At 35.3% G+C, this 26,758-nt stretch overlaps 1 protein-coding gene across 5 annotated transcripts; it reads right to left on the reverse strand.

The window, feature by feature from the left end:
• Positions 1-945: 945 nt before the first annotated feature.
• LOC124952289 (AT-rich interactive domain-containing protein 4B) lies at positions 946-25,181 on the reverse strand. Of its 5 annotated transcripts, XM_047501896.1 has the most exons (7): positions 24,782-25,181; positions 14,126-14,240; positions 4,138-6,694; positions 3,352-3,605; positions 2,816-3,232; positions 2,165-2,648; positions 1,693-2,091 (listed from the first exon to the last, which is right to left on the reverse strand). In XM_047501896.1, the coding sequence occupies exons 2-7, from the start codon at positions 14,126-14,128 to the stop codon at positions 1,907-1,909; spliced, it is 3,900 nt and encodes a 1,299-aa protein (XP_047357852.1). In that variant the 5' UTR covers positions 14,129-14,240; positions 24,782-25,181; the 3' UTR covers positions 1,693-1,906. The 5 variants fall into 5 exon arrangements, with proteins under 5 accessions (XP_047357848.1, XP_047357849.1, XP_047357850.1 ...); XM_047501892.1 differs by having other exon boundaries at positions 946-2,648; XM_047501893.1 differs by lacking the exon at positions 24,782-25,181 and adding an exon at positions 24,483-24,504 and having other exon boundaries at positions 946-2,648.
• Positions 25,182-26,758: the final 1,577 nt, after the last annotated feature.

Consider the following 26,758-nt stretch of genomic DNA (forward strand, 5'->3'; position numbering starts at 1 on the left):
TTTCTTCTTGGCGTTATTATTACAAATGGCCGTTCGTATTTATTTTCAAACGTTTGTGCTTTTCGTTTAATAAACGTGGACACGGTACAAGGAAAAGATGTATATATCTTCTATTACCGAAGAACAGGTGTAAATCGACGATCGAAAAAAGACCATTTTTCAAATGCGATCTATCTCGATCCCACATATAAAAGTTCCGCGATAATATATCTCTTATAACCTATGACCTTTGTGTGTGTGCAAAACTGCATCATACGCACGAGTATATCACAATCGCTCACGTTGTCGTATTTCGTGTGTAACCGAGAATATGCGTATACATTATACGCATATAATATTTTTTCATACCATTTTTATATAAATTGATAAAATTCAATTTGTGTGCGGATTTTTTTCTTCTTTTTTTTTTTTCCTTTTTTGTTTTGTTTTGTTTTGTTTTTTAGTGCGATCGAAAAATATAACAAACGAATAAACAAACAAACAAACGAACAAACAAACGAACAAACAAACAAATAAGAAATTTATATTAATGCTTTGCATTTGCTTTTCTTATATAATCCAAATGTATCCCTTTTAAAAAGAGACATACGATTTTCATTCTGAGCTACGTTTACAAGTATTTTTATAACGCTAGTTATTACAAACCGCATTTCTAAGCTGATCCCATGTTGTTTCTTGGTCACAACCACGTTGATTACCTACTGTTCACTTTGGTAGCATACTCGCCTTTTTTTCACACATACACACACATACATACATACATACATACATACATACATATATATAAGTGTGTGTATATACACATACATATATATATATATACATATATATATTTTTCGTTCTTGTTTTTTTGCTTTCCTTTCTTTCTATCTTTCTTTCTTTCTTCCTTTCTTTCTTTTTGTATCTATCTCATTTCTTTTCTTTTTCTTCTTTTATTAATATTACTTTCTTTTCTCTTTTTTTTTTTGTTTTTTTTTTCTTTTTTTTTTTTCCAAAGGAGTTTACTCTCCACAAAGATTTTCGACGGAGACCTTCCTTTTGAATAATCCTTCGGCGAATTCGCACGACCCCAGATTCTCTTAGCATTCTTCGACATCGTATTTCTTCCGATGTGTCTATCATCCTCTCTCGATCTCGAAGAAGCCTCGGGGGGTTTTAGTGCGAGGTGGGGTGATGTGGGTGGGGGAGGTTTCGATATAAACTATTCAAGAAGGACGTTCCAAGTATTCCATCCCGGGCGGACGCATATGTAGCCGCAATATTTTTTTCTAACGATATCCATGGGACTCATCGTACATCGCCAGTGATTCTTAACGAAAGAATATCGTTCTTTCGAAAAATCACGAACAACAATAAAATCGGATTTATCTAATCGCACAGAAGTAACGGAACTATCAAAGTTCCAACATCCTTCTTCCTCTATCGAGAAAGTTTCTTCGATTGAATCGAAACTCTTCGACGGATTATTAAACTCTTGAGAATTATATATATATATATATATATATATATATATATATATATATATATATATGTGTATATGTATATATATAAAATCACCAAGATGCAAATGTCGCAACACACGGGACAAGGACGTGTGTCATATCATATCACCGTTGGACGACACTCATTCGTATTAATGAGGATGATTCGATCTAAGCGGATACCGTCTCCACCATAGATTTTTTAATGATCTCTCCAAAATTTTCATCGCATTCCTCCGTACTTTCCGATTGTTGCTCGTTCGTAGTTTGATCCTTATCTCCTTCTTTATTTGCATTTCCATGATAAGTACCATGCGCTTGCGGCTCTATCTCGCCATAATACGAATACCTACCGGATAGCAATTCCGAGAACGGCTCTAGCTTACCTATCTGCTGAACTCCACCGTTCATCGGCTGCACAGAATTCAAATTTGTATATTGCGATCCGGTCGATTCGTCTTGCGCGAAGTTAGCCTCGTAATTGGAAGAATGTTGCCCAGGATGTACCTGGCAACTGTCCTGCACAGATGTGCCATCTTGCCCATAGACCGCGTAATGCGAGAAACCTGGGCTTCCGGGCACCGGTTGAAATTGCGGCTGAAATTGAACCCTAGACGTGGAAGGAAGATTTGTATAAGCCTGATAATCCTGATAAGCGGTCTGTTGAAAATTCATATTTGCACCTGCTGTTTGGCCCGAAAATGTTTGAAAAGCTTGACTAAATTCGGGATGCAATTTTCTTTGGCCACTCTGCGTACCATCGACCGTGTCTTCGTTCGGATAACAATCGTCTCTTATAGCATAAAGATCTAAACTATCTTCTCGCGTACCAGGTACTTCTGGTTGACAATTCGAACTGCCATTGCCGGCATCATGATTTTCATAGTGTAACGTTGTAAAACCACCACCGGTTATACACGCTTCCGTATTTGAATTGTCTATTAGGGAACCCAAATTGATATCTCGCAATGGTCCGCTTTTGTTATTCTGATTGTCGGTGCCCTCGTGATCAGTTCCTTCTTCTTCGCGTTGCTTCTTCTCTAACTCGAGCCGCATCAACGTGTGTATGAAGTGTGTCCGCACTCGTACCGGATTAAATTCTATCCTACCGGAGCTGTTGGCACAACCGTCCCGGGTACAACCGCAAGGGAAACCGGCACGATCGACCTAAAGTACACGCGAGTAAAAACAAATTAGAAAGATCGAAGAAAAAAAAAAAAAAAAAAAAAAAAAAAAAGAAAAAAGAAGAAAGAGGAAGTTAATTATTTGGCCTAATTTTTTTCAAGAATTAACGTTTAATCCCATTCACGATGTCCATATAAATGTATATATACCTGGCACTTGACGTTCGCTCTGCTGCAAGGACAACTTTCCGGATCGCAATATCCCTTACATCCACAGCCGCAGTGTTCTCGACTCGCACGGATGTCTCGACATTCGTCCTTCTCGACGGCATCTATCCTACGTACACCGGCCGCACGAAGAAGCGCTCGTCTCTGCCACGTTGGTACAGGCTGTAGAAAGTAATAACTGTCGATGTCGAGCTCCTCGTTGTCACTGGGTTCTTCGTCAGTATCGTCGCTCGGATCTTCCGAACTCGAAGCGGCCTCCGTAGCGCAATTTGCTGCACGTTCTGAACGTAATTGCGCCAATCTAGCCCGATGCAATCTCCTTTGCTCGGCCGCATGTTCGGAAAGAGAAAATCTCTCGGCGTGCGTATGAGTAGCACTCATACCTAGAGTACTACCGCCCTGGAGGGAGGGAGGGGAAAAAAAGAAAAAAAAAGAAAGAAAAAATTAAATTGACTTTATCGAATCAAATCAAATCTTCGATTTGTAATTGATAAACGAAATTAAAGAATTGCCATTACTTGCGAAGGAACGCAAGTGAAACCTTGCGCTCGAGGAAAATAGTAAACGGTGACGGCATCAAAATGAATGTTTCTTTTCTTTTTCATAGGTTCCTCGGTAGTATTACTTCTTTTAGGACTCGGTTCTCCTTCCATACAATCAGTCAGTCTACGTTTAAGATTGCTTTTCGGAGGATTACGGAACGTCGCTAACGTAGCTTGCGATGCCCCAGGGACACTCGTTTCCGGCACAAAGCTCTCCAATTGGTTCACAGCTAAAGAGAAAAGAAAATAGTTATCGTTAGAAAACGTCGCGTTGGTATATTCGACGCGAAACTTATCGATACTCTTTTCTTCCATTCTGCCGTATGGTAAAGTGGCAGCTAGGTGCTCTGGTTGATATTTACACACGATTCGATAGGTACAAAATGCGAGGAAATGTTGATCCTTGTTACGTTGGAGCTTGAAAGGTATTGTGATTATCGTTAGACGAAATGATACGATCTTTTTCTAAACTCATGCGTTTTTTCTGCTTCTTTTTTTGTTTCTCCCCGTAAAAAGGTCTCCATGGAACTCAAAGGTCGACGGAAGTGAAAACGATCAATGCTAGTAAATATAGATAACAGTGAAATGGATCGATCGGGTTGGATAAAAGGCGAAGAAAACGACGAAGACGATGAAGATGACGACGAAGGCCTTGTCGATCGATCAAGATAAGCGGATTTCACGAACTGATAAGATAAAATCGAAAAATGTATTTGCTCGCGTCGAGCAAGATAATATGAAGAAACAAGGGGAGTCTCTCACCTTTTTCCTTGTCGGAAAGAATATCATCCGGTATTCTATCGAGAAAAGACGTTTCGGAATCGCTCTCTGGAGCTGGTGCTGGTCCAGGATCCCCAGGTATTTCGCTTCCAAGGCCAGAATCGCTCCCGTCGGATCTAACCTCGTCCCTTGCACCAGCCGTCAATGCTAAACTCTCCGCGGAATCCTCGGTGAAAGGTTCTGGTTTTTCTGGTTCGAGCCTGGTTATCATCTCGGACGCTATCTCGTCGCAGCAGAGAGTCTCATTCTCGGGACAATTATTCGCTGCATCGGCTATGTCTTCTCTTTCGCAGCTGGTATCGCGAATACGAACAATCGGCATGGACGTTGGTATTTCGGAACTGTCGGAACCGGTCTCGGTTTCCGTCTCGGTATCAATCGCTTCCTGGACATCTGCAGAAGCTTCCAGCGCTTCTTCTGGTGAACCTGGTGTTGTTGTCTCGGACGAATCTAAATCAGACGTATCAAGATTTTGCAGACGATCGTCTTCTTCTTCGTTCGGCATAATCGATGACGTCGCTAGAACAACTTCCTCCTCTTCTTCGAGTTTCTCGATCACCACCGCCGCTCCACTGCTAGGCACCTCTTCTTTATTTGATTTTTGTAAAACGCTATTTCTCCTTGGAACATTTTTTTCAACTCGCAATTCTTCCTTCTCACCGAGCTCCTCATCGGTGATCGTTTTCGTTTTATTTCTTATCGAATAACGTGTGCCTTGATCAAACGCTATTCCATTCGAGTCCAACGAAATTGAATCATTATATTTAGCCACAATGGACACCGTCGAGGAAAATGCCCTTTTCGTTTCCGAACCTACATTTTCAACTTCCTCGTTTAATTCGGCTTGCCTCAAATTGCTTACATCGTTATTTCTCTTCTTAATACAAGACAACACGACTACCGAATGACTATTATCGAGTAGCATCGAATCGCTTTTGTTATTTTCTTCCGTGTATCTATCTTTCGTACTTACAATATTGTTCATGTCTAATCGCTTTTGCAAGGAAGACGAACGAGTACATATTTTTTGCATCGTACTATCAATTTTTGTTCGACAATCTGCCATAGACTCGACTATACTTCTATCAACGCATCCATCAACATTTTCTTTCTCCTTTTTAACAGCTTCCTTCATGTCTATACGATTTAGCACTACGATCAGTTTACGAGACGACAAAGAACTCTTTAGCATCGTCTCGTACACATTGTCCTTTATAGTTGTAGCGTCTTCTCGAGTAATCTTCCTCGGTCTCGTCGCACTAACAACATTGTCTTCGCATTCCTTAAGATCCGTCTTCTTATCTTTGATCTCTTCGTCTACACGATTCAGCATGACAACCAAACGACGCAGAGAATCTGTACCTTCTTTCTCCGACTTTACGACGTCAGACGTATTGGCTTTGGACTTGTCAACGACTTCGTCGATGTCTTCACAAGGGAGAATTTCATTCTCACGAAACGACGTCGAGCAACAGGAATTGTCATCATCATCATCTTCATTATCATTATCATCATCATCATCATCATTGTCGTCATCATCGTCATCGTCATCATTATCAACGTCATCATCTATGTTATCCTTGTTACGATGCAATTTACATTCGACGTTCTCCATGATTTCAACGCTACTTGTACACTCGTCGTTTTCAATCGTCGCATCAATTTTGTAAATTTTAGACTTTGATCGTGTCTTCGTACTATCGTCATTAGAATCGACAACAAAATCATTAATCATGGATTGCCTATGACGAATCATTCGAGAAACATTAGACGATGATAAATTCTCTGAAGTGACATTATTGACATCTTCGCAAAACAACCGTGAATCCGGAGTCAATGAGATCTCACCTAGCGTACGTTCTCGAAGGCTTATCTCAACGGGAGAAAGTCTTTTGACGTCGTTTCTCAACTGATTCGTTTCTTCCTCGGACATCTCCACGCCGATTCTCTTGGCATCCGAGTCGATCGACAGAAAGTCGCTACCGGCTGGTCTCTTTCTTGACAACGACGAAGAAGACGAAGGTGAAGACGAAGACGAAGACAAAGATGAGGATGAAGACGAAGGCGAAGGCGAAGACAATGGCGAAGGTGAGGGCAATGGTGATGACGATGACAAAGAACCCGAAAAGACGTCAATGATCGTCTTCGGTTGGGTTTCGACATTCTCATCAACCTGCATACGTTCATCATCATCATCATCACCATCATCATCATCATCATCTTCTTCTTCTTCTTCTTCTTCTTCTTCTTCCAGAAAACATTCGGGAACGAATTTGTCCGAAAGAGTGCAGCTCGATTCGCTGCAAGTCGTTGTTGTTGTTGTTGTTGCTGCTGTTGTTGTACCATCTTCATTCTTTTCATCAATTTCCTTTTCTTCCTTCTCCGTAATCTTACGCGTTGCTTCTACTAGGCCTGTCTGGATCTCCCGCGTGACCTCCATCTCACAATTCGCGAGATCACAATCAGTCTTCTCGATCATGCTCGAACCACCGGCCGTCTTGGCGGACCCGTGACGTTCCAGGCTTTGATCGAAGACATCCTTTATGTTAGAGAGAGAAAACAAAAAGAAAGAAGAACAAAAACGAATTAATAAATAATCCTTTTAACATGCCGCTAGATATTTCTTTGAGAGACAGAAATAGAGGGAGAGGGAGAGAAAAAGAGAAGGAGAGAGATAAAAAATAAAAAAATAAAAATATCCAAGGATATATCTAACGACCATCTTCTTTCTACTTTATCACGCTATATAATGTTCGATCGTCGATTATCGTATCTCCTTGCGCTTTTTTTTTTCTTTTTCTTCCCTTTCTTTCCTTTTTTTTCTTTTTTACTCAATTCTATTCTATTCTATTCTTTTCTTTTCTTTTTCTTTTCCTCGAAAATACCATAAATGTTGAAGTAGAAGAGAGAGGAGGATATAGCGAGATCAATAATTCGCGGCGCTGATACTGGCGCACCGCTCGAACAAGGCCAGGAGGATACGGCGGAGGAAAATCAATTTCCACACGTGAGAGAGACAGAGAAAAAGAATACCTTCTTCTTTTTCTTCTCTCTCTCTCTCTCTCTCTCTCTCTCTCTCTCTCTCTCTCTCTCTCTCTCTCTCTCTCTCTCTCTCTCTCTCTCTCTCTCTCTCACTCGCGCACTTTTATATTGCGTCTCTTTGCCTCCTGTATAGTTCCTTCATATCTCATCGCGATTTTTAATCATAAGTATTATATCCGATATTTTAGCGATTCAATGCATAGACAAAAAGATAGATAAAAGGAAATAAATAAAAAGGAAGGAAGAGAAAATAAAAAGGGAAGAAGAGAGGGTGGGTGAAAGAGAGAGAGAGAGAGAGAGAGAGAGAGAGAGAGAGAGAGAGAGAGAGAGAGAGAGAGAGAGAGAGAAAGAAAGCTTATATATAATCGTGACCGGAGATTATTGATTCAAAGCTGGCTTGGGAGGAGAAGGAAGAGAGGAAAAGGGGAGGGGAAGGTTTCTGTCTGCCTGCCTTCGGTTACCATGCGCACCTTGTGTCCCTTATATACCTCCGAGGAACTCGAGCCAGGTGTAAATGGCTGCTGCACGTTGTGCTTATCCTACCACCCCTCTTATTTCCACCCCCTTTTTTCTATTTCCTTATATTTTCCTTCCCTCCTACTACTTTCTCTCCTCAATCTATATTCTTTATCCTCTTGGCCCTTTACTTTTCCATTTTTCGTTACGTTCGTCTAATTTCGTGCGTCCCCAATTATCAGAATTTGAACAGTAAATCTGATCACGATCGAATCCTATTTCACGTAATTTTATAAAGTGCTTCGTAGCTTCAGCCATTTCCATTCTGATCGCGACTACAATCGTCCTTCAGATCTGTCGTCCGGTCGACGTTTCCGAGCGAGAACGACCAAACTTGAGATTTTAGTGACATGAGAGAGAAAGAGAAAAAGAGAGAGAGAGAGAGAGAGAGAGAAAGAAAGAGATTGATAAAGAGATTGATAAAGAGATTGATAAAGAGAAAGAGAGAGATTGATAAAGAGAAAAAAAGAAAGAGATTGATGAAAAAAGAGAGAAGGGGAAACAAAGAAAGATTGAAAAAGATAAAGAAAAAGAGATTAATAAAGAGAGAGATGGAGAGATACAGAGAGGAAAAATACTGAAGGTAACACAAGAAAAGCTTCTCTATCAAAGTGGCCTTGTTTCTCTATATATTTTATGATCGAGAGAATATATAGGAGGCTCTGGAAGGAAAATCGATCGGAAAGAACGAACTAATGAACGTGAAGAATCCACTTATGAGATGTAATAAAAATAAAAAAAAACAAAAAAAAAAATGAAATAAAATAAAATAAGAAGGAAAAAAGAACGATCGATCAGGAAACGTCGAAACGACAAGGATAATATTGTCGATGTCAAATGATAATGAAATAACGCGTGATTTCTAGTATACGAGATAGAAATATTATATATGAAAAGATTCGGTGAAGGAGATAATGATGATGTTGATGATGACGATGATGATGATGATGACGATGATGATGATTATGACGATGACGACGATGATGATAACGTAACGCGAGCGTATTTATATATAACGAAGAAAATAAGCGAAAAAAATAAATGAAGAAAATAAGAGAAAAAATGATAGACGATTGTTTATTAGATGGGATGCGAAAGTCTGCGAGAATTAGAAATAAAGAAAATATAGAAGCGCAACGCGATTAGGATTTTTACGCCCGTCGCGTTCGACAGCTCGGAGCAAAGTGAGATGTGGTGCCTCGGCGGCTCGTCGATGATGTTGCTGCTCGATGCTCGGCAACGTTCGGTAATGTTCGACTATGTTCACTCGACGACGACGACGACGACGACAACGACGACGACGACGACGACGACGACGACACGAGCTTCTCTCCGCCGCGCTACCAAAGAGTACACGCGTATTTTCCGTCCAAGAACTTCGTATGCGCATGCGCCGATCTCGCTTAAAAAAAAAAAAAAAGAAAAAAAAAAAGAAAAAAAAAAAAGAAAAAAAACAGTGGTGCTCGGCCTTCGAAATTTCGAGCACGCCGTTCGTTCGATCGCATGATAGGAGATTTCTTCTTCCTCATAGAATTCTTTTTCTAGTATAGATATCTACATCTCTCTCTCCCCTCTATCACTTTTCTTTTCCTTTCTCTTAAGAAAACCTGATAAAAAAACTAACGTAAAAGAACTTACTTAATTTCCACTATCAAACGACGTAACTTATTTTTACGCGTGCGTTTTTGCACGCAACTTGCAGTAGTACTTCGTAAATAATCAGAGAACACGGATTGAAAATACAAACATAAGTTTTCACGAGCGTGGATCTAAACTAAACTAGCATATTTTATATTACTTTTTTAACTAATATAAAATATGCCTTTCTCTTTATTGCGCTCTTCTCATCATATATTTAATATACATGTATACGTACATATATATATATGTATGTATATATATTTATTACAATCCGAGAATATTTTCTGCGACGACCAAACAGAATCAAGTTTCGTAACGTTCTCGTTCATCTTCTGTCACTTATCGCAATTAAATAAGTCATTATTTAAATCAACTTCCATTCGTCTATATTCGTAAATGTTCGGCCAAGATCGCCAACGTCAGTGAGAACCTTACGAGTGTATCACACGTCGACGTTTCTAATGGTATGTGTACTTGTTATGTGTGTGTGTGTGTGTGTGCGTGCGCTTGTGTGGATAGTAGGCTTCGTTCCGTAAAACAGTGGTTCTCAATCGATAATCGTAGGAGAAAGTACGCAAATCTTTTTCATTCGATTCTTCTCGTAATTTGAAATTCATTCGTTGATTATTAACATATTGAAAGGTCAATCCGAAGATTTATAACTCAGAAGCGTAGATAGAATTATGTATTCAAAAAAACAAGTAATAAAAAAAAAAAAAAAACAGAAAGAAATAATCCTCTAACACATTCATAATTAACATCTCAATATTATAGTATAGCACATTCTAGATTTCACATTTAATGAGTTAAAAAAAAAAGAAAAAAAAATCTTTCAACATGTATACCTTCCGTCGAAGCACGAAATTAACGTCGAAATAATGATATAAAAGTTCTATCTGCTGAATATAATTAAAAGCGATTTAAAAAAAAAAAAAAAAAAAAAAAAAAAAAAAAAAAAAATCAATGAAAATTACAAACGGAAAAAACGATCGTTTCGATCGAAGAAATAAAAACTATCATAGTAAATTCATCATTACTAAACGGTAATAATACTTTCACAAAACTCATACCGAGAGATTCAGGAAAAGAAAGTTACATAGATGGGGCTGCCTACGGAATTGGCGCGGAATCGCCAACGAGTCTCTTCTTTTTTTTACCGTACTCTTTTCGAACGACCCTCTTTGCTTTCTTTCTCTCCTCTTCTCTCCTCTACTCTCTTCGCCATTCCTCTTTACCCCGTTCCCATGTCTATATTTTTCTTTCTCTTTGAGGTATCTACACACAACACGCGCACACACACATACACACACACACACACACACAGAGCAATAGCAAGAGCACACCACCAAGCACTATTCTCTCACAAACAGTTCGACGGACGAAAAGAACGTAGCGCTTGCGCAACTCCGCACGGTGACTGCCCGTAATTATTGTTGCACCGCGAATCTTGCATCCTTTTAGCTACGTTCCTTTAGTCCTCGAAGAAAAGCACCACCCACCCATCTCCGATAACATCTTCGACAATTCTATGAAAAAGTACGTATATCCATCTATGTAACTTTATTAAAAAACTCTCAACTCTACGAAATCTTTTTTCAATACGATTACGATAATCATAATGTTAAAAAAAAAAAAAAAAAAAAAAAGAAAGAAAAAAAAACATAAAATGACTTTGTGCTAAAATGTATTTGAATTTTTTATCTGATATTTTCTTTCTTTCTTTCTTTCTTTTTTTCAAAATTAAAGAAAGCGCAAATGAAAGGAAAATATGTTGGGAGATAAAAAATATTTTGTGTAACTAGGATGAGATAGAAAAAAGAAAAATAATAATAAAACAAACGAGCAAGAAAGAGGGGGGAAGGAAGAGAGAGAGAGAGAGATCAAAGGGGTTTTACGACACTGGCAGACGGTGCGATATTGCTTCGTCGTGCTTTCTGCTTTCTGGAAAAGGTCCTAGACACGCTTCTCTCTCTCTCTCTCTCTCTCTCTCTCTCTCTCTCTCTCTCTCTCTCCCTCTCCCCTCGCCCCTTTTCGTTCTTCTCTCTTTACTAATCTCTCTTTCTCTCTTCCTCTTTCGCCTTTTCTACTAGCAAAGCTTTCCCATATACCGTCTGCGCAGGCCGCTACGGCTATATGGTATAGTATAGCTCCACTATAATGGATCGCTATAGTGCACCATGCGCTTATATCGCGCAAACATACTACTACACATACTCAGCTCGCCGTACGCGCGCTAACCTAGGACCGTATCGATGGATCCAAGAATCCCTAGCCATTGCGTATTCACATCGATCGCTATCTATTTTTATCGAAACGTTTTCTTCGATAATTTATAAGATAATAATATAACTTTTATCATTATTAAGGGCAAGAAAAAAAAAAAAAAAAAAACATTTAATGCATTCCTAAATTTGACAGAGATCTTATATTCTCGTGTTAAATTATATTAATGTATTAGAAAGAAAAAATTCAAATACTATTTGATTATATCTAATACGTTGAGATAAGAAATAATTTTCTCCAAAATTTAATCTATATCTCTAATCGTCTATGCCAATATACAGTGTAGGTATATATAGAAACCACTCGAGCGAAAAAACGAATATGCAAAGAGAAGGTGTATATATATATATATATATATATATATATATTGTGATCCGCGTCGTCTTGGAATAATAAGAGCGAGGGAAAGAATTACTATAATAATACGCAGACTCCTTTCCTCACAGGCTTCCTTGGAAGTCGTGGAATGTGCTGCTCTCCGCCGAACGTCCCTCTCTTCCTCCTCTCCTTCTTCGAACCTCTGCCATTAACCCTACCATCTCATCTTTCTACCATAAAGATAAAACCAAATACAAGGATATTTGTTTAGTAAGGATATTAGTATACTTAATATATTCCTTTTTTTAATCCTTTGCGCTCCTTATTTTTTTTTTTTTCTATACATATTTTGTTTCACATAATTTATTCTAATGAAAATACAACACGTTGTAATAAAAAATTGTTGGTATACTATTCGAAAGAACGTCGAACTATGCTCAATATTGGAGTGCAAAGGGTTATATATATATACATATACATATAGATATAGCATTAATTAAAATTTAGAAACTTTATCCTTTTTTCAACTTTACAAGTATTTCAACTTTACAAGCCATTTTAAGTATCTTTTAAAGAAATAATAAAACATATTATTTACAAATTATATATAATTTTATACGTATATTACTATATAAAGTATATACGATTTTACAATCATCACAGAGTTACTATGATGAATGTAAAATCATCGAAGTAACTCTCGCACAATGATAACAGAGCAAAAAACAATTTACTGTACCATTTCTCTCTTAAATTTTGAAGGAATAAATTTTCTATTTAATAGTTGAAAATTTAATATCCCGTCGATCGTTAATTTTACTATAATATACTGTTTTAGTAATATCACATGACATAAGATGAACTGATCTAAAGTACACTATAGTACAGATATATACAGACGCTCCGTGAAACGTGGACACGCGCATACTGCAGGCTGCACATTATTGTCATGCATTTATGTTTTCTATAGATGCGCACCGGCGAAGCCGACACCAACGCCGATACCGACGCCGACGCCGACGCCGACGTCGACGCCGATGCCGACGCCAACGCCGACGCTGATGCTGACGCCGACGACGACACCGGCGCCGCCAAACGACGCCGTCACCGTTCGTTTACAGAAATACACCCACGAGGAAAACGAACGTGGTATTCCCAGATGAATATCTACAATTTTAAAGCTCGCCTCAAGAGAGCCTCGATTTATTTTCGATAAAGATAAAATACCGATAATAATTTTCTTTTTCTTTTTCTTCCTTGAGAAAAAATATGGAAAGGAATGAAACAGATAACTTTCTTTTTTATTTCTTCCTCGGTGGAACATAATATAATACTATTTCGTATTTTCGATAACTCATTATCTGCGAATACGAGAATGTGTGAAGATTTATTATCGTTATCTAACTAAATGACAATAATATTTTTCATTCCTTCAGAAAGGAAGAAAATGAACGTGTAACGAATTTTCATTTTTGTTCCAAGTACATGTATATAATGTAATAAAATTTTGAATTTTTTATAAACCATTATCGGCAAATATGATAATAATGTGAGAAAATTTATTTACGATAGGTAAATGATAATAAATATATGAAATAAGGTGTATTAAAAAAAAAAAAAATAAATAAAAAAAAAAATAAATAAATAAAAAGAAATAAAAAAAGAAAAAGAAAATCCCGCGAAAACTCTCATATAACAAAACTCAGATAAATTTCGTTCTTTTCGTAATTACCACGTATGAAAGCATTTAATTTTCTACGAATGTCAGTCGAAAGGAGTAAAAATGTTTTCTTTTTAACCAAGAAATATGAGAATATGAGAAAGGAAAAATAAAATGAAGGTACAGTTTAGAGAGATAGGAAGATAGGAAGGAAAAATGGTACGAATATTTAGTGAGGGTGCAAAGGACAGAGAAAAAGAGAGAAGGGGTTAAGAGAAAGAATGAAAGAGAGAGAGAGAGAGAGAGAGAGAGAGAGAGAGAGAGAGACGGAGAGCGAGAGAGAGAGAGAGCGAGAGAGAGAGAGAGAGAGAGAGAGAGAGAGCAAAAATCGAGAGAAGCGCTACGGGGGTATATATCGAAGCTTGTAAATCGAGGTAGGGCTTACACCTCCGGTCGAATCGATCCCACCGCAGCACTGTAGCACTATAGCCAGTTCACGTGCATACATACCATGAACGACGAGGTCCATGGTACCACACCGTCAGTGCCGTAATAATCCACCTCGGTTACCCTCCCTTCTTCGTTTGGAGAACGATGTTACCGGCTCGGCTCGGCTCGGCTCGACCTAATTTCACGTACGAATATTTATCTTATAACGAAACCTTGTATATATTAAACTTCATCAAGTTCAATCCAATAATCTTTAAAATATACTAATTTTTTTTATTTTTTATTTATTTATTTATTTATTTTTTTTTTTTTTTTTTTTTTTTTTTTTTTGACTTAAACATCTCCCATAAAGACATAATTATCGATATCACTATCATCTATCCATCATTTTGTCGAAGAAAATAAATATTAATTTTGTCGTTTGATTAAATCGTCGATTGATCAAATCTTTATCATGGTTTAATAATTTTTTTAAATGTATTAAATAGAAATCCTCGTGCGTTGATTAAATTTTGTGTACGAGGATTAACTTTCGTTCGAGCCCAAATTACGTATTATCGGCATTCTAACGACACCTGCATACATACGTGGGGATGTACCAACATCAATGCTGATACGTACCGCAGATGGTGACGAAGAAACGAGACAGAGAAAAAATAAAATAAAATAAAAGGATGATGAGAAGATCGCGAGGGAGGTAAAAAAATAGGAGACGTGGGAAGATAAAGAATGTAGATATATAATACGGTAGCACGAATAACATACGTACATCTTCGATGATAAAAAAAAGAAAAGAAAAAAAAAAATACATTCTTTCTATATTATCATTCATTAATTAGCTGATCATTCATTTTTTTTTTTTTTGTTTTTTTTTCCAGAAAGTTCCCATGTACTTACAATCTTTTCTAACATATTTATTTCTTTTTTTTTTTATAACTTCGAATGGCCAATGCAAGTATATCTAATTATGACGTATAAGTTACGATGAATGATTATAATAATAAAGAAAATTGATATTAAAATCAAAATTCTAAATAAAAAAGTGAAAACTCTTTGTGGTCCTACTTAAAAAAAAAAAAAAAAAAAAAAAAAAAAAAAAAAAAAAAGATAGAGAGAAAGAGAAATATGTCAACTTTATTTATTACTGTCTTTATCTTGAAACAGCATGACAAAACTTGAACAACACAAGGACAACACTCTAATTTTATATAAGTATGACATATATCGGATTTGTAATAAAAGGACTCTTTAGTTCCAAAAATAAATATACGATGAGTTAACATGTGAACGAACTCATGCAGGATACATACATCCGTGAGTGTATTAATTTAACGAGAGAAGCCCCAAGTCATTCGAAAGTAGAACGTACAAAAAAAAAAAAAAAATAAAAAAAAAAAAATCAAGTGAAAACAAACAAAAAGGAAAATAAAAACAAAACAAAAAAAATTAAAAAAAAAAAAAAAAATAAAAAAAAAGTGTTAGTTATATCGAGGTTGCAAAAATGAACTTCATCGAGAACTTATATGGTAATAATATTTTGATTTCGATAGAAACTCTGTACACTTTGATCAAAGTTTGCGAAAATATTCGATTGTGTTCTCGCGCTTTAAAGTGTTGCCAAACGCAACAATCTCCTCCTTCTCCTCCTTTAGGTGGTGGGAGGAAAGACTCAAACAATCGATATTACTTTCGATACTAATATACATATATCGTGTAGAACACGATATATATGTGTATATATATATATATATATATATATATATATATATATATATATATATATATATATATATCTACATTTTAATGGAGAACTACTTTTCACACAAATACAAGTATGATCGTTCTCGACACATAGGCGCAGACGCGACTATACATCGAACGTACACGGGTATATGCTAAAGGTTTAGAAGAGGAGTGGGGAAGGGGGGAGGGGGTGAGAGTGGGAGGTAGGAGGTGGACAATACAGCTGGTACTCATTATCCTCGGTTCAATAGACGAGACCATCGGTTTCTCTTGATGTAGTCTACACCTACACTATATACATACGTATATATGTATGTATATGTATGTACATACAAGCTATAATACATATACAGATAAATAGCGAACATTTACACAGATATGTGATCTCGTAGGCGTGCATATTACACACGTATATATGTATACACGTGTACGTGTATATATGTATGTAAATATGTACGTACATATGTATTTATGTATGTATGTATGTATGAACATAAGCGCGCAACTGACCAATGTGAGAGAGTGCAGATGTGCGCTCGCCAGACTGGGAAGAAAAAGAAAAAGAAAAGAAGATAAACACAAGGTACTCGGAAATCGCTAAGAAGAAAACTTCGTGGTTGTCATTTTTTGTTTTCTCTAAAACACGATTAATACTCGATATTGTTGTTGTGTTTTATTATTATTATTATTATTATTATTATTACTGTTGCTGCTAACTATTATCACTGCTATCACTTTAATCATTGAAAAGATATTACATATTTTTAATATTTCCCATGGAATATCTCTTAACCGATCAGGTAAAAAATTTTAATGTGGATATTAAAGAGACGAACATTGTATAGATTTGTGAATACGTATGATGAAGTGAAAAAAGGAAAGGAAAGAGAAAAGCTTACAATAATAAGTCGAACATACGATAACCTGTGGAGACAGATGAGTAAAACGAAGAAGTTGTACGTTAACGGGATCATATCTATGTAGTGAGGTCAGCGAAGCTTCGTACCTCCATGGTCACAATCGTATATGTTCTCTCTCTTTCTTTCTCTCTCTTTCTGTCCTTCTCTCTTTCTCTATCCACAATCATGGTATAGCGAACTAACGTCGACGTGTAATACACTTGTCGTGTTCGCTAAATCTTTTTTTTTTCCCCTTTCCTTTCATGTATTTTTAATATCAGAGAATATGAGATACGAAAAGAACTTCGAAGATATTAAAACATTCTTAAATGAAGAAATCGCAAAAAGTAGAAGAAAGAAGAAAAAGGAAAAAAGAAAAAGAAAAAAGAAGATAGAAAAAGAAACAGAAGAGAAAAAAGATAAAAGAAATGTTGTAGAATAGTTCAGAACTCATAATGGACAATCATCATTTGCGTTTCGCGTTAAGACCTATCTCTGCGTCTTGAATATGACCGAATGAAACATCCTGGATGTTTTTGGACCAAGAATAGCCGCGGTACGTCTGACGTCACAACGAAGTAGTACTACGGTTTGGAGCGACGTATAAAACAAATGAAAATTCCCCATCTAGTTAGATTCGTTACAAACATCTTTAGTCGGTAGGTAGGGCTGCTGTTTTTCTCTCTTTCTCTCTCTTTCTCTCTATCTCGATGCTTTATCGTTTACGATTTTACCTACCATTTATACAAATCGTTTTATGCAAATCAAATATATTTATGGTAAATATATATTTTATATATTTTTCTTTATATTTTTTTAGCTTAGAATCTTTTTGAAAAGAAAAAAAAATTAATTAAAAAAAAAAAAAATATATATATATATATATATTTGAAAAATAAATCCTATTTTATGTGTTTTAACGCTTTTATTACATAATTATCAGAAAACACTGAGTCGCGATAATGTATAGCGTGCAAGTAACTTTACGCCACTTTCCATGGTAAAACGCTGTAAGCAAACTGTGATGCATGTTCTATGGTTTAGCAGTAACTACGATAACAACAAAAGTTCTCCTATAAATCTAATTCCACGTTAAACTACAACGATACTTCAACACTTTATTCTTTTTTTTTTTTTTTTTTTAAGAAAAGAAATCATCATTAAGATACATAATTACAATATTATTTTTTTGTTGTGTCACGAAATCGGGGAAAAAGAAAAAAAATATGCAATTTGCTTTCAAACAAAATGAACGTACATATCTACTACCTATCTATATGAACGCGATGTGCAAACCCCAATTCAAAGAGAACGGCCTGACCCACATTTTGTAAACCTACAATCGTCGAACGTGTACGCGCGACTGATCATCTCTCATACAACAACTCGATATTTTTCATTCCCCATCGTTCACTCGTTAAACTTGTAAATATATCGTAGTTAACATTAACGTAATTTGTTTAATTATACGTTGAATTAAAACATATGCATAAAACATTTATTAATATGAAAAGTTATTTAAATATTTAATACGATCAATTTTTATATCGATAAAGCACATTCGAAATGCCCTCGAAAAAAATATCAAAGAAAGTCCATTATGATCGGTAGCTTTTAACAGAATATAAAAGTATCTCAACGTCAGAGTGGTAAGATAGAATGCAAGTGGAACGAACGAACGAACGAACGAATGTAAACTCGCACGGCCGAAAACGTCGAGTTGGTTGCAAAATGATTCTGAGATTGTTCGGTTGGCCGAGCGTTGTAAGTTTCACAACGAGCATTGTTAGAAACGAGAGAGAGAGAGAGAGAGAGAGAGAGAGAGAGAGAGAGAGAGAGAGAGAGAGAGAGAGAGAGAGAGAGAGAAAAGGGGAGAAGAAAGAGAGAATGATGTCGAAATCGCATCAATTTTAGAAACAACGAGGACAAAGTAAAAGGCATCCCTCGAACGATTTTTTACCCTTGTAAACGTTACTAAAGTCACGCGAAAATCTCCGTATAATTTGAGTATAATTATTATTTGAAATAATAACGTGTAACGAACAACGAGGAAAAAAGTGATGGAAGTAAAATGAGTAAAATAAAGAAAAAATTAGAAACTGAAGAAAAAGAGGAATTCGAATAGACGAAGAAGAAGAAGAAGAAAAAGAAAATATAAACCGAGATTTGTCATACAATCTGAGAGAAGGAAGAAAGATCGAATCGAATGTGTAGTACGATGACATTGCGTAACTGACCACTCTTAATTCCAAAGAGTAGTAAGATAGAGAAAAGACAGATAATAATCTGCAGAATGGAGTATTCTTTCACCCTTTTTCTTTTACTTCTTCTTTCTGTTTTTCTTTTATCACCAAAGTATATCCCATAGCGCGTGCTTTCACCGGACACGCATCATCGACCCCAAAAGAATCTCTCTTTCTCTACGTAAGCTCAATCCCTCCTTGAAAGAAAATAAAAGAAAATAAAAGAAAATAAAAAAAAAATAAAAGAAAATTATCCTCTGGCAAAATTCAGATACATAAAAAAAGAAAATAAATAAAGAAATAAAAAAATAAATAAATAATTAATTAATAATAAATAAATAATAAATAAATAAATAATGTTAGAACAAAATGGATGCTATCGGAAATGTTGAATGCGAACCGACAACGAATTTGGCCAATCAAATTTAATCGGTAAAATCGTTTACAAGGAAATAAAAATGTTCATAAAAATATCAAATAATAATAATAATAATGAAAAGAAAAATAGAAAAGAAAAAAAATAAAAAAAGAAAGAAAGATAGAAAAAAGAATACCAAAGAATTTCTTCATGGAGATTATTCGATGTATAGTTAGACTACTATATACGATGATCCGTTGTAACCGCGAGAAGGTAAACTCTCGGCCGCAGGATTAGTCAAGCCTGTTAAACGTCGAGAAATCAAACGAAACGGATAGAAATAAACAAAGATTTTCCTGATCATTCGTAGATCGACAGTTCGTTGATTGTATTTAAAAAATGTTGAAAAGATAGATTATCGATCGATTGAACGATCAAGACTGAGTGAGTGAGTGAGTGAGAGAGAGAAAGAGAGAGAGAGAGAGAGAGAGAGAGAGAGAGAGAGAGAGAGAGAAAGAGAGAAGGATAAAATGATGGTACGATACATCAATCGTAAGAAAAAAATATTTAGATCTAAACATTAAACATTTATATATGTATCTACATATATTCGTTCTACATCAATAATGAAAGTAAACAAATTGATAGACCGAATTTAAGCCAAGCTATTCGTCTTTTCTTTTTTCTTTTAAATAAATATTTCATCTCGTTCATTACCATCAAACACTCTTCTGAATCTACCATCAAACATCCGACTTCCCTTCGTTCTCGATCTTATTGGACGTCACGGAGAAAACGAAATATGGCGAACGATGATCGAAATCCGTCGCGTCGAAGGAAAGAAAGACATGCTGCACAAAGAAACAAGGGACGAGGGAAAGAAGAACGGCGAAAGAGAGAGAGAGAGAGAGAGAGAGAGAGAGAGAGAGAGAGAGAGAGATGGGGGAAGGAGAAAGAGAGGGAAGGAGGGAAGGAAAGAAAAAGAAAAAGAGGGAAGAAAAAAAGAAGGAAACGAGAGAAGAAAAAGAAAGAGAAGAAAAAGAGAGAGAAGAAAAAGAAAATGAAAAATAAAAAGAAAAAGAGGGAGGAAAAAAGAAGGAAACGAGAGAGGAAGAAAAAGAGAGAAATAGAAAGAGAAAGAATAAAAAGAGAAAAAGAAAAAGAGAAAAAGGGAGAAAAAGAGAGAGATAGAGGATGGGTGGGAGCGAAAACGAAAAGGAGACCGAAAAGTCGAGTAGCGTGGTGGTGTAAGGAGATCGAGCGAGAAAAAAAGAATTGGTATGTTGTATAGGTGTGTATCAGACTATGTAGGAGAAATGTGAGGGTGGGGAGAGGAAGAAAAAAGAGGGTGGTAGAGAACTAGAGAGAAAAAAGAGACAGTGGAAAGAGAGAGAGGAGAGAAAGAGAGAGAGGAGAAAGAGAGAGAGAGAGAGAGAGAGAGAGAGAGAGAGAGAGAAGGGGAGGAAGAGACTAGAGGAGAGGAGTGAAAGGATGGTAGAACAAGAGGGGAGGGATCAATGCCGGTTGCCAGGGTAACCACGGCACCCGATCTTCCTTCCTTCCATCTATCCTGGAGGCGCACTTTCTCAGTCCTACCCCGTGCGTATAAGAACGAGTCGGGACTACGAAAAAGAGTGCTCTCTCTCTCTCTCTCTCTCTCTCTCTCTCTCTCTCTCTCTCTCTCTCTCTCTCTCTCTCTCTCTCTCTCTCTCTTCTCTAGGTATCTGAAGGACTTACTTTAGAATTCGACTATAGAAACCACCTCGTATCATTTGATCCGACACCTTTTTCGTTAGATCAATGATCACGATCGATCTTTTTTTTCTTTCTTTTTTTTTTTTTTTTTTTTTTTTTTTTTTTTTTTTTTTAACTTATTCATCGACAATATATGTTTTCTTTATTATTAGTATCAATATTGTTGTTGTTATTATTATTTCGAAGAGTTACGAAAAAAAGAAAACTAATAAGTAATAATAACCCTCAACGAATTAAGATCTCGATAATAATGCGAAACGAATTGAAATTCTTTCGTAAAAAAAATTAAACTGAATACATTTTTCGATCGATCTTTCTTTTTTCCAAATATTCAATTTCGTTTTTTTTTTATTATTATTATTTATTTTATTTTTTAATAACTTTTACAATTAACAATTAAAATTGGTATACTTTACGCGAGTGTGTGTTTACTGATCGATAGAAAATCTAGATCATTTTGCGTGTTATTGGAAAATGATGAATTACAAGAGGAAAGAATGCAAAGTTTCCCGCTTAAAAATGATCAACGGTGTGACTCGACTCGAACTAGTAAACGAAACTTCAATGAAAATCTAAAACTATTCGCATCAAAACTTATCCATAAATCATCGCTATTCGATGAGTGTAGATGATCGAGAACGTAAAATGCCAATCCCCCATTCCACCCCTCCATATTTCCCATCTCTCTCTCTCTCTCTCTCTCTCTCTCTCTCTCTCTCTCTCTCTCTCTCTCTCTCTCTCTCTCTCTCTCTCTCTCTCTCTCTATTTCTCTTAGGGGAAAAAAAATACATTCAACTATCTACATAGACTCTCGGCTATACTCAAACTCGAATTCGAGTGAAGTAGTAACCATGTTATTTAGTTGTGAACATGCATACATATTTTAGTCGCCATTTCGATGGGAATTTTCGATGTTTTTAAATTAAAAGAGGTAAAAATTGATCGAACCAACGATATAAACGATCAATATTGGAAGCAGGCTTGTAACAGCAGTGGAAGATGCAGGGATGAGGAAGGGAAGGGAAGGGAAGGGAAGAGAGAGAGAGAGAGAGATTAAAACACATTCAATTGTTTTTAAGCAAAGATGACACGACACAAACAACGACACAACGCGACGACGACGAGGCGCGTGTTCTCTCTGCATCGGTAGAAGTTTTGGCGGGTCGATGTACCATTGTTGCCTCGACGGCTGCGTTTGCTTTGTTTTCTTTTCTTTCCTCGTCCCTTGCCGCCCACCTTTTATTTCTTTCTCCTTCTCCCTCTCCCCCCTCTCTCTACGTTCGTCATCCCGAACCCTCCTCTCCTTCTACGTCTCTTTTCCCTTTTACCCTCTGCCATACCGTAGGAACTCACGTTACACACATACACAAATCATTTTATATATGTATCTCTTCTCACACTTACGTGACATTGGCATACTCGCTCTATGCGATCGCAGCGCTCTGTATTACCACAGTTACTGGTTAATAATACATAAAAATTAATTCCCTGAAGCCAAACGACGGAACACAAAGAACAATAATGATTTATATTTTGCGTCCAAATGAACCGCATTTGCCGATGAAAGCAAAAGTCGAAAAATAAGTGAAATCAATCCACGAAGTAACAATGATCCAAATTACGGATCTTAATGGAATTATGATTACGCTTTATCGAGGTATCCAGTCAATAACAATGTTTAATTGACGTTAATCATCGTTTAATCACGTTAATCGTATCGTATAGTAATTGATAAAAACTTTTCACGGTATTTTCCTGACTTCTATCGATTACGTATATTTTGATTTTGAAAAAAGTTTGTGAAATTATCTTTTTTTTCTTTGCCCCCTATTTTTTCTACTATACTTACGCAAAAAGATTCATTCTCTTGAATAAACATACGTATTGTAAATATAAATATGATAGGTAAGTTGAACTTTTTCCCTCTCGAAATCTGAAATATTTCGATGACTATGGAGAAAAAAAAATGAAAACGAAACGACAAAACGACAACTTTGAGTTTATCATTTTACTAAGTAGAGATATATATCGCGACGAAACATTCGCAAACAATTCAATTGGTTTTCACGATGTAAGTGAAATATGACTAAATTTGATACATACATACATATATATATATATACACACACACTTCATACGCCATTACTCTTGGTATAGTTGCGAAAAAAGTTTTTCACAACTTGGTAAAGTTGTGAAAAAAATTCGGATTTATAATTTAAAAAATGGCGTTGTGTGACCGGTCGATCCTTTTTTCCCGCGCGACCTTTGACCGTTTGCTGAACTTCGATACGGTCGTTTGATTCTTAACAATGTACATACATGTATGTATGTATATCGATAATGAATATAGGAAAGGGATTTTATTTCGTAAAAAATTTGACAAGAGTTTGTAAATTGTACATTTTTAAATGTTTAGACTTTAACCTATGTAAGTGATAATTTAACGAAAGAAAAAATTGTACATGTTAAATAAGATACGATTAAAGTGTCTTATGATTTTTCAAATCTGATATAAATCTAATTCATAATTAAGAAGACTTATAATTATTCGATAAAGTTCTTTAAAATATAATATTAAATATGTATTATATATATATATATGTATATATATATATATAAGCAAATATAGTTGGATCGATAAGCTTTGATAATTTCATGTCGAGTATATTCATACTAGGAAAAAGGGATATAAATATATAGAAAATAATGGACATTGTATAAATAAATAATCGCTTATTGAAAATATATGATTCGTTTGAGATCTGTATGATCGTTTCGAAATAAAATTCTCAAATCGTAAATTCGTTAAGTTTCTTTACCGCTATCGCCAATGAAAAACATGTTTATCTGACTTCGAAAAAAAAAAAAAAAAAAATGATACACTTTCGACACTTCGAAAAGAAAAGAAAAAAAGATGAAAGAAAAAATTTATACCTTTCGTTTAGATACTGGCAAAAATTTTCACTATTATTGATCTAGAAAGAGTTGAAACGAATATATATTTACTGAATCAAGAAACTACTCGGCCTATTTTCTTATTCACTTCTATACGTAACATCCTCGCAAACTAAAAGACAAGGTTAGCGAACGCGTTCGACGACACATAGAGATAGATAGATAGAGAGAAGGGAGAGAGAAGGGAGAGAGAGAGAGAGAGAGAGAGAGAGAGAGAAATAGAAAGAAAGAGAGAAAATAAATAATAATGCGAGAAAGAGAGACAAAGGAATACACCGTTGTAATAATATTGTTAGACTTTAAGCTTCATTTGAGCGATTGATCGTCTTTTTCATCGATTTTACTTATTACTCTATCATTTGTACATTTTTGAAAAATCTCAATAACACGATAAAAATGCTCCAAGAAGGAATAAATTAAATAAAAAGAGAAAAGAAAAGGAAAAAAGAATTTTCCTAACGTACGTTACGCTTTTACTCGCGTCCTTTTTGAACGACGACGACGATTCTATCTTTCTGTTCCGTACACACTATCTTCGGCTTACTGACTCACTAACTCGTTGTCTCTTTTTTCTTTTTTAAGATATCGGGTGGTTAACTACGCAGGTTGACCGCAAAGTTGGAACGACAGATACATGTAGTGACGTCAGAAGAAAACAAAAAACAAAAAAAAGAAAAAGAAAAGAAAAGAAACAAAAAGAAAAAGGAAAGCGTTTATATCTGGAAAAAAAATAATAGAATTGAAAGAAAAGTATAGGACTTACCGGTTTCTCATCGACTCGTCACATTTCCGGACGCACAATTCGTCCAAGAGATCGAGCTTCCTCGCGCTTCTCTTTTTCCTCCTATCCCCTTCTCTCCTTCTTCTTCTCTTTATTCCTCCCTTTCTCGTTGGTCTATTTATCTTTTGCAAGAGTTTGCAAAGAGAGCGTCGTGTGAGCATACACCAGCGGACACTGGAAATTTGATGAAGATTACACCGTGGCGCGCAGTGTTAACCAGTAGCGGTAGGCCATCTTGAAGCTAGCGACGAAGCGCACACGCACACACCGCGAGAACCGTCGAGTTTGTTACGAAGAGCAGCAACGGCAGCGACAATGATGCCAAACCAATACAATGTAGACGAACCATTATCCTCTGACTCGTCCGCACGGTAGGACGACGTTCGGACGAATGAGCGCACTCTCTATGGTTGTTACGTTACTATTACCGCCCTCGTGCGACCAAACACGATAATAAATATTTGCCCGCCAAAAGTCATCCAACGTATTACGTTATACTATAGCAACGTTTACCTATGCTTGTTAATATATTTATCGAAAAAGAATTTTCTTTCTTATTTATATCTATAATTCATTTAAAATCTATACATTTTTCTAAACTTTCTATGCGTATAGTATAATATTCTCTTATTTTTAGTATTAAAATTTTCAAGACTTGAATTTTTTTACGAATTTTATTCGAATTAATATCATTCATAAACGTTATCAATTTCAAATGACGCGCGTATATATTATTTTAACGTAATGTTTCTGAACTTCAAATACGTAATAAAATAATAAAATCCATAAAATATTTCGAATTTGTCTTACATAAACTATATGTACATAATGATCTGTCGAAATAATTAACATATTTATTGTACGCAATGATATATTTAAAAAGTTAATGAGAACATTTTATATAATTTTGGAATAAGTTGGCATTTTTATTAATATTTTTCTTTGAATGTAATATTATATTTTCATTTATATTTCAATTGTATTTAACTTAATAAAATTATATGTAATTGAATCTACTTCTATGCATATTTATTTGGTACCTTTCTTTAAAAAAATCTTATCTATTATGATTATTCAAATATTATATTGCTTATATGAAAGACTGTGATCACATAAAATGATTTCTTTCGATCCAATGTTTCCAATCTAAAAGATAATATTTAAATTCCAAATGTTCCTTTTTAATTATTTAATATATTGATTGTATCTTTAAAACTATCATAAAGTAAAGTTACACCTAATATATCTATTTATATAAAATGTGATCATCTTCTGAAAACTAAATTAATAAGAAAGTTATAGGAAAGAATAATACTTAACATTTTCTAATACTTTTCATTGACTTTCTTCCTTCAGTTTGATGAATAATTTCTTTTCTATTTTCTTATCAATTCCATTTCGTTATTAATAAAATGTTGTATCTTATTATCTCTACCGTAGTATTACACATTTAACTTACAAATTCAATCAGACATTCAAAATAATTTATACATAAACATCTTTATCAAATAAGAAACATTAATATGTAATATGTCTGTTATTCCTATCTCTAGTTTAAATAAACTTATTAATAATAATATTTAAAAATTCGATTATATATTACTGTAATAACTTTATCTTATTCAATATTGATAGCATTTGACACGGACACCCACGAATTGCGAGATATTTTGACGTAAATTGTTAATCAGAACACATTATCAATGAGATGTATTCAAGTAATTTCAAACTATTTATGGTATTGGCCAGGGACGCCGTTAAATGCTATGGAACCTATCGCTTTCAAATTCCCATAATTCTACGATTTTAAATCTCCAAGGATTTAGGATGAAAAAACTAAATATTTTTAAAATAAAACTCGTTTAAATAAAAAATGTATACGCTTATTAAATTTTAATTACAAAGAAAACAATTTAAATATATAAAAAGAAAAAAATCGAACTAATATAATTTGATGAA

This window comes from Vespa velutina, chromosome 10, assembly GCF_912470025.1.
Source record: "Vespa velutina chromosome 10, iVesVel2.1, whole genome shotgun sequence".
NCBI lineage: Eukaryota > Metazoa > Arthropoda > Insecta > Hymenoptera > Vespidae > Vespa > Vespa velutina.

What these genes read in the sequence shown, in the direction of transcription:
- LOC124952289 (XM_047501892.1), bottom strand. An exon ending in TCACTTGCGTTCCTTCGCAA is followed by an intron (nt 3,233 to 3,351) that starts GTAATGGCAATT and finishes CCCTCCCTCCAG; the next exon opens with GGCGGTAGTACTCTAGGTAT. An exon ending in GAGCGAACGTCAAGTGCCAG is followed by an intron (nt 2,649 to 2,815) that starts GTATATATACAT and finishes CGTGTACTTTAG; the next exon opens with GTCGATCGTGCCGGTTTCCC.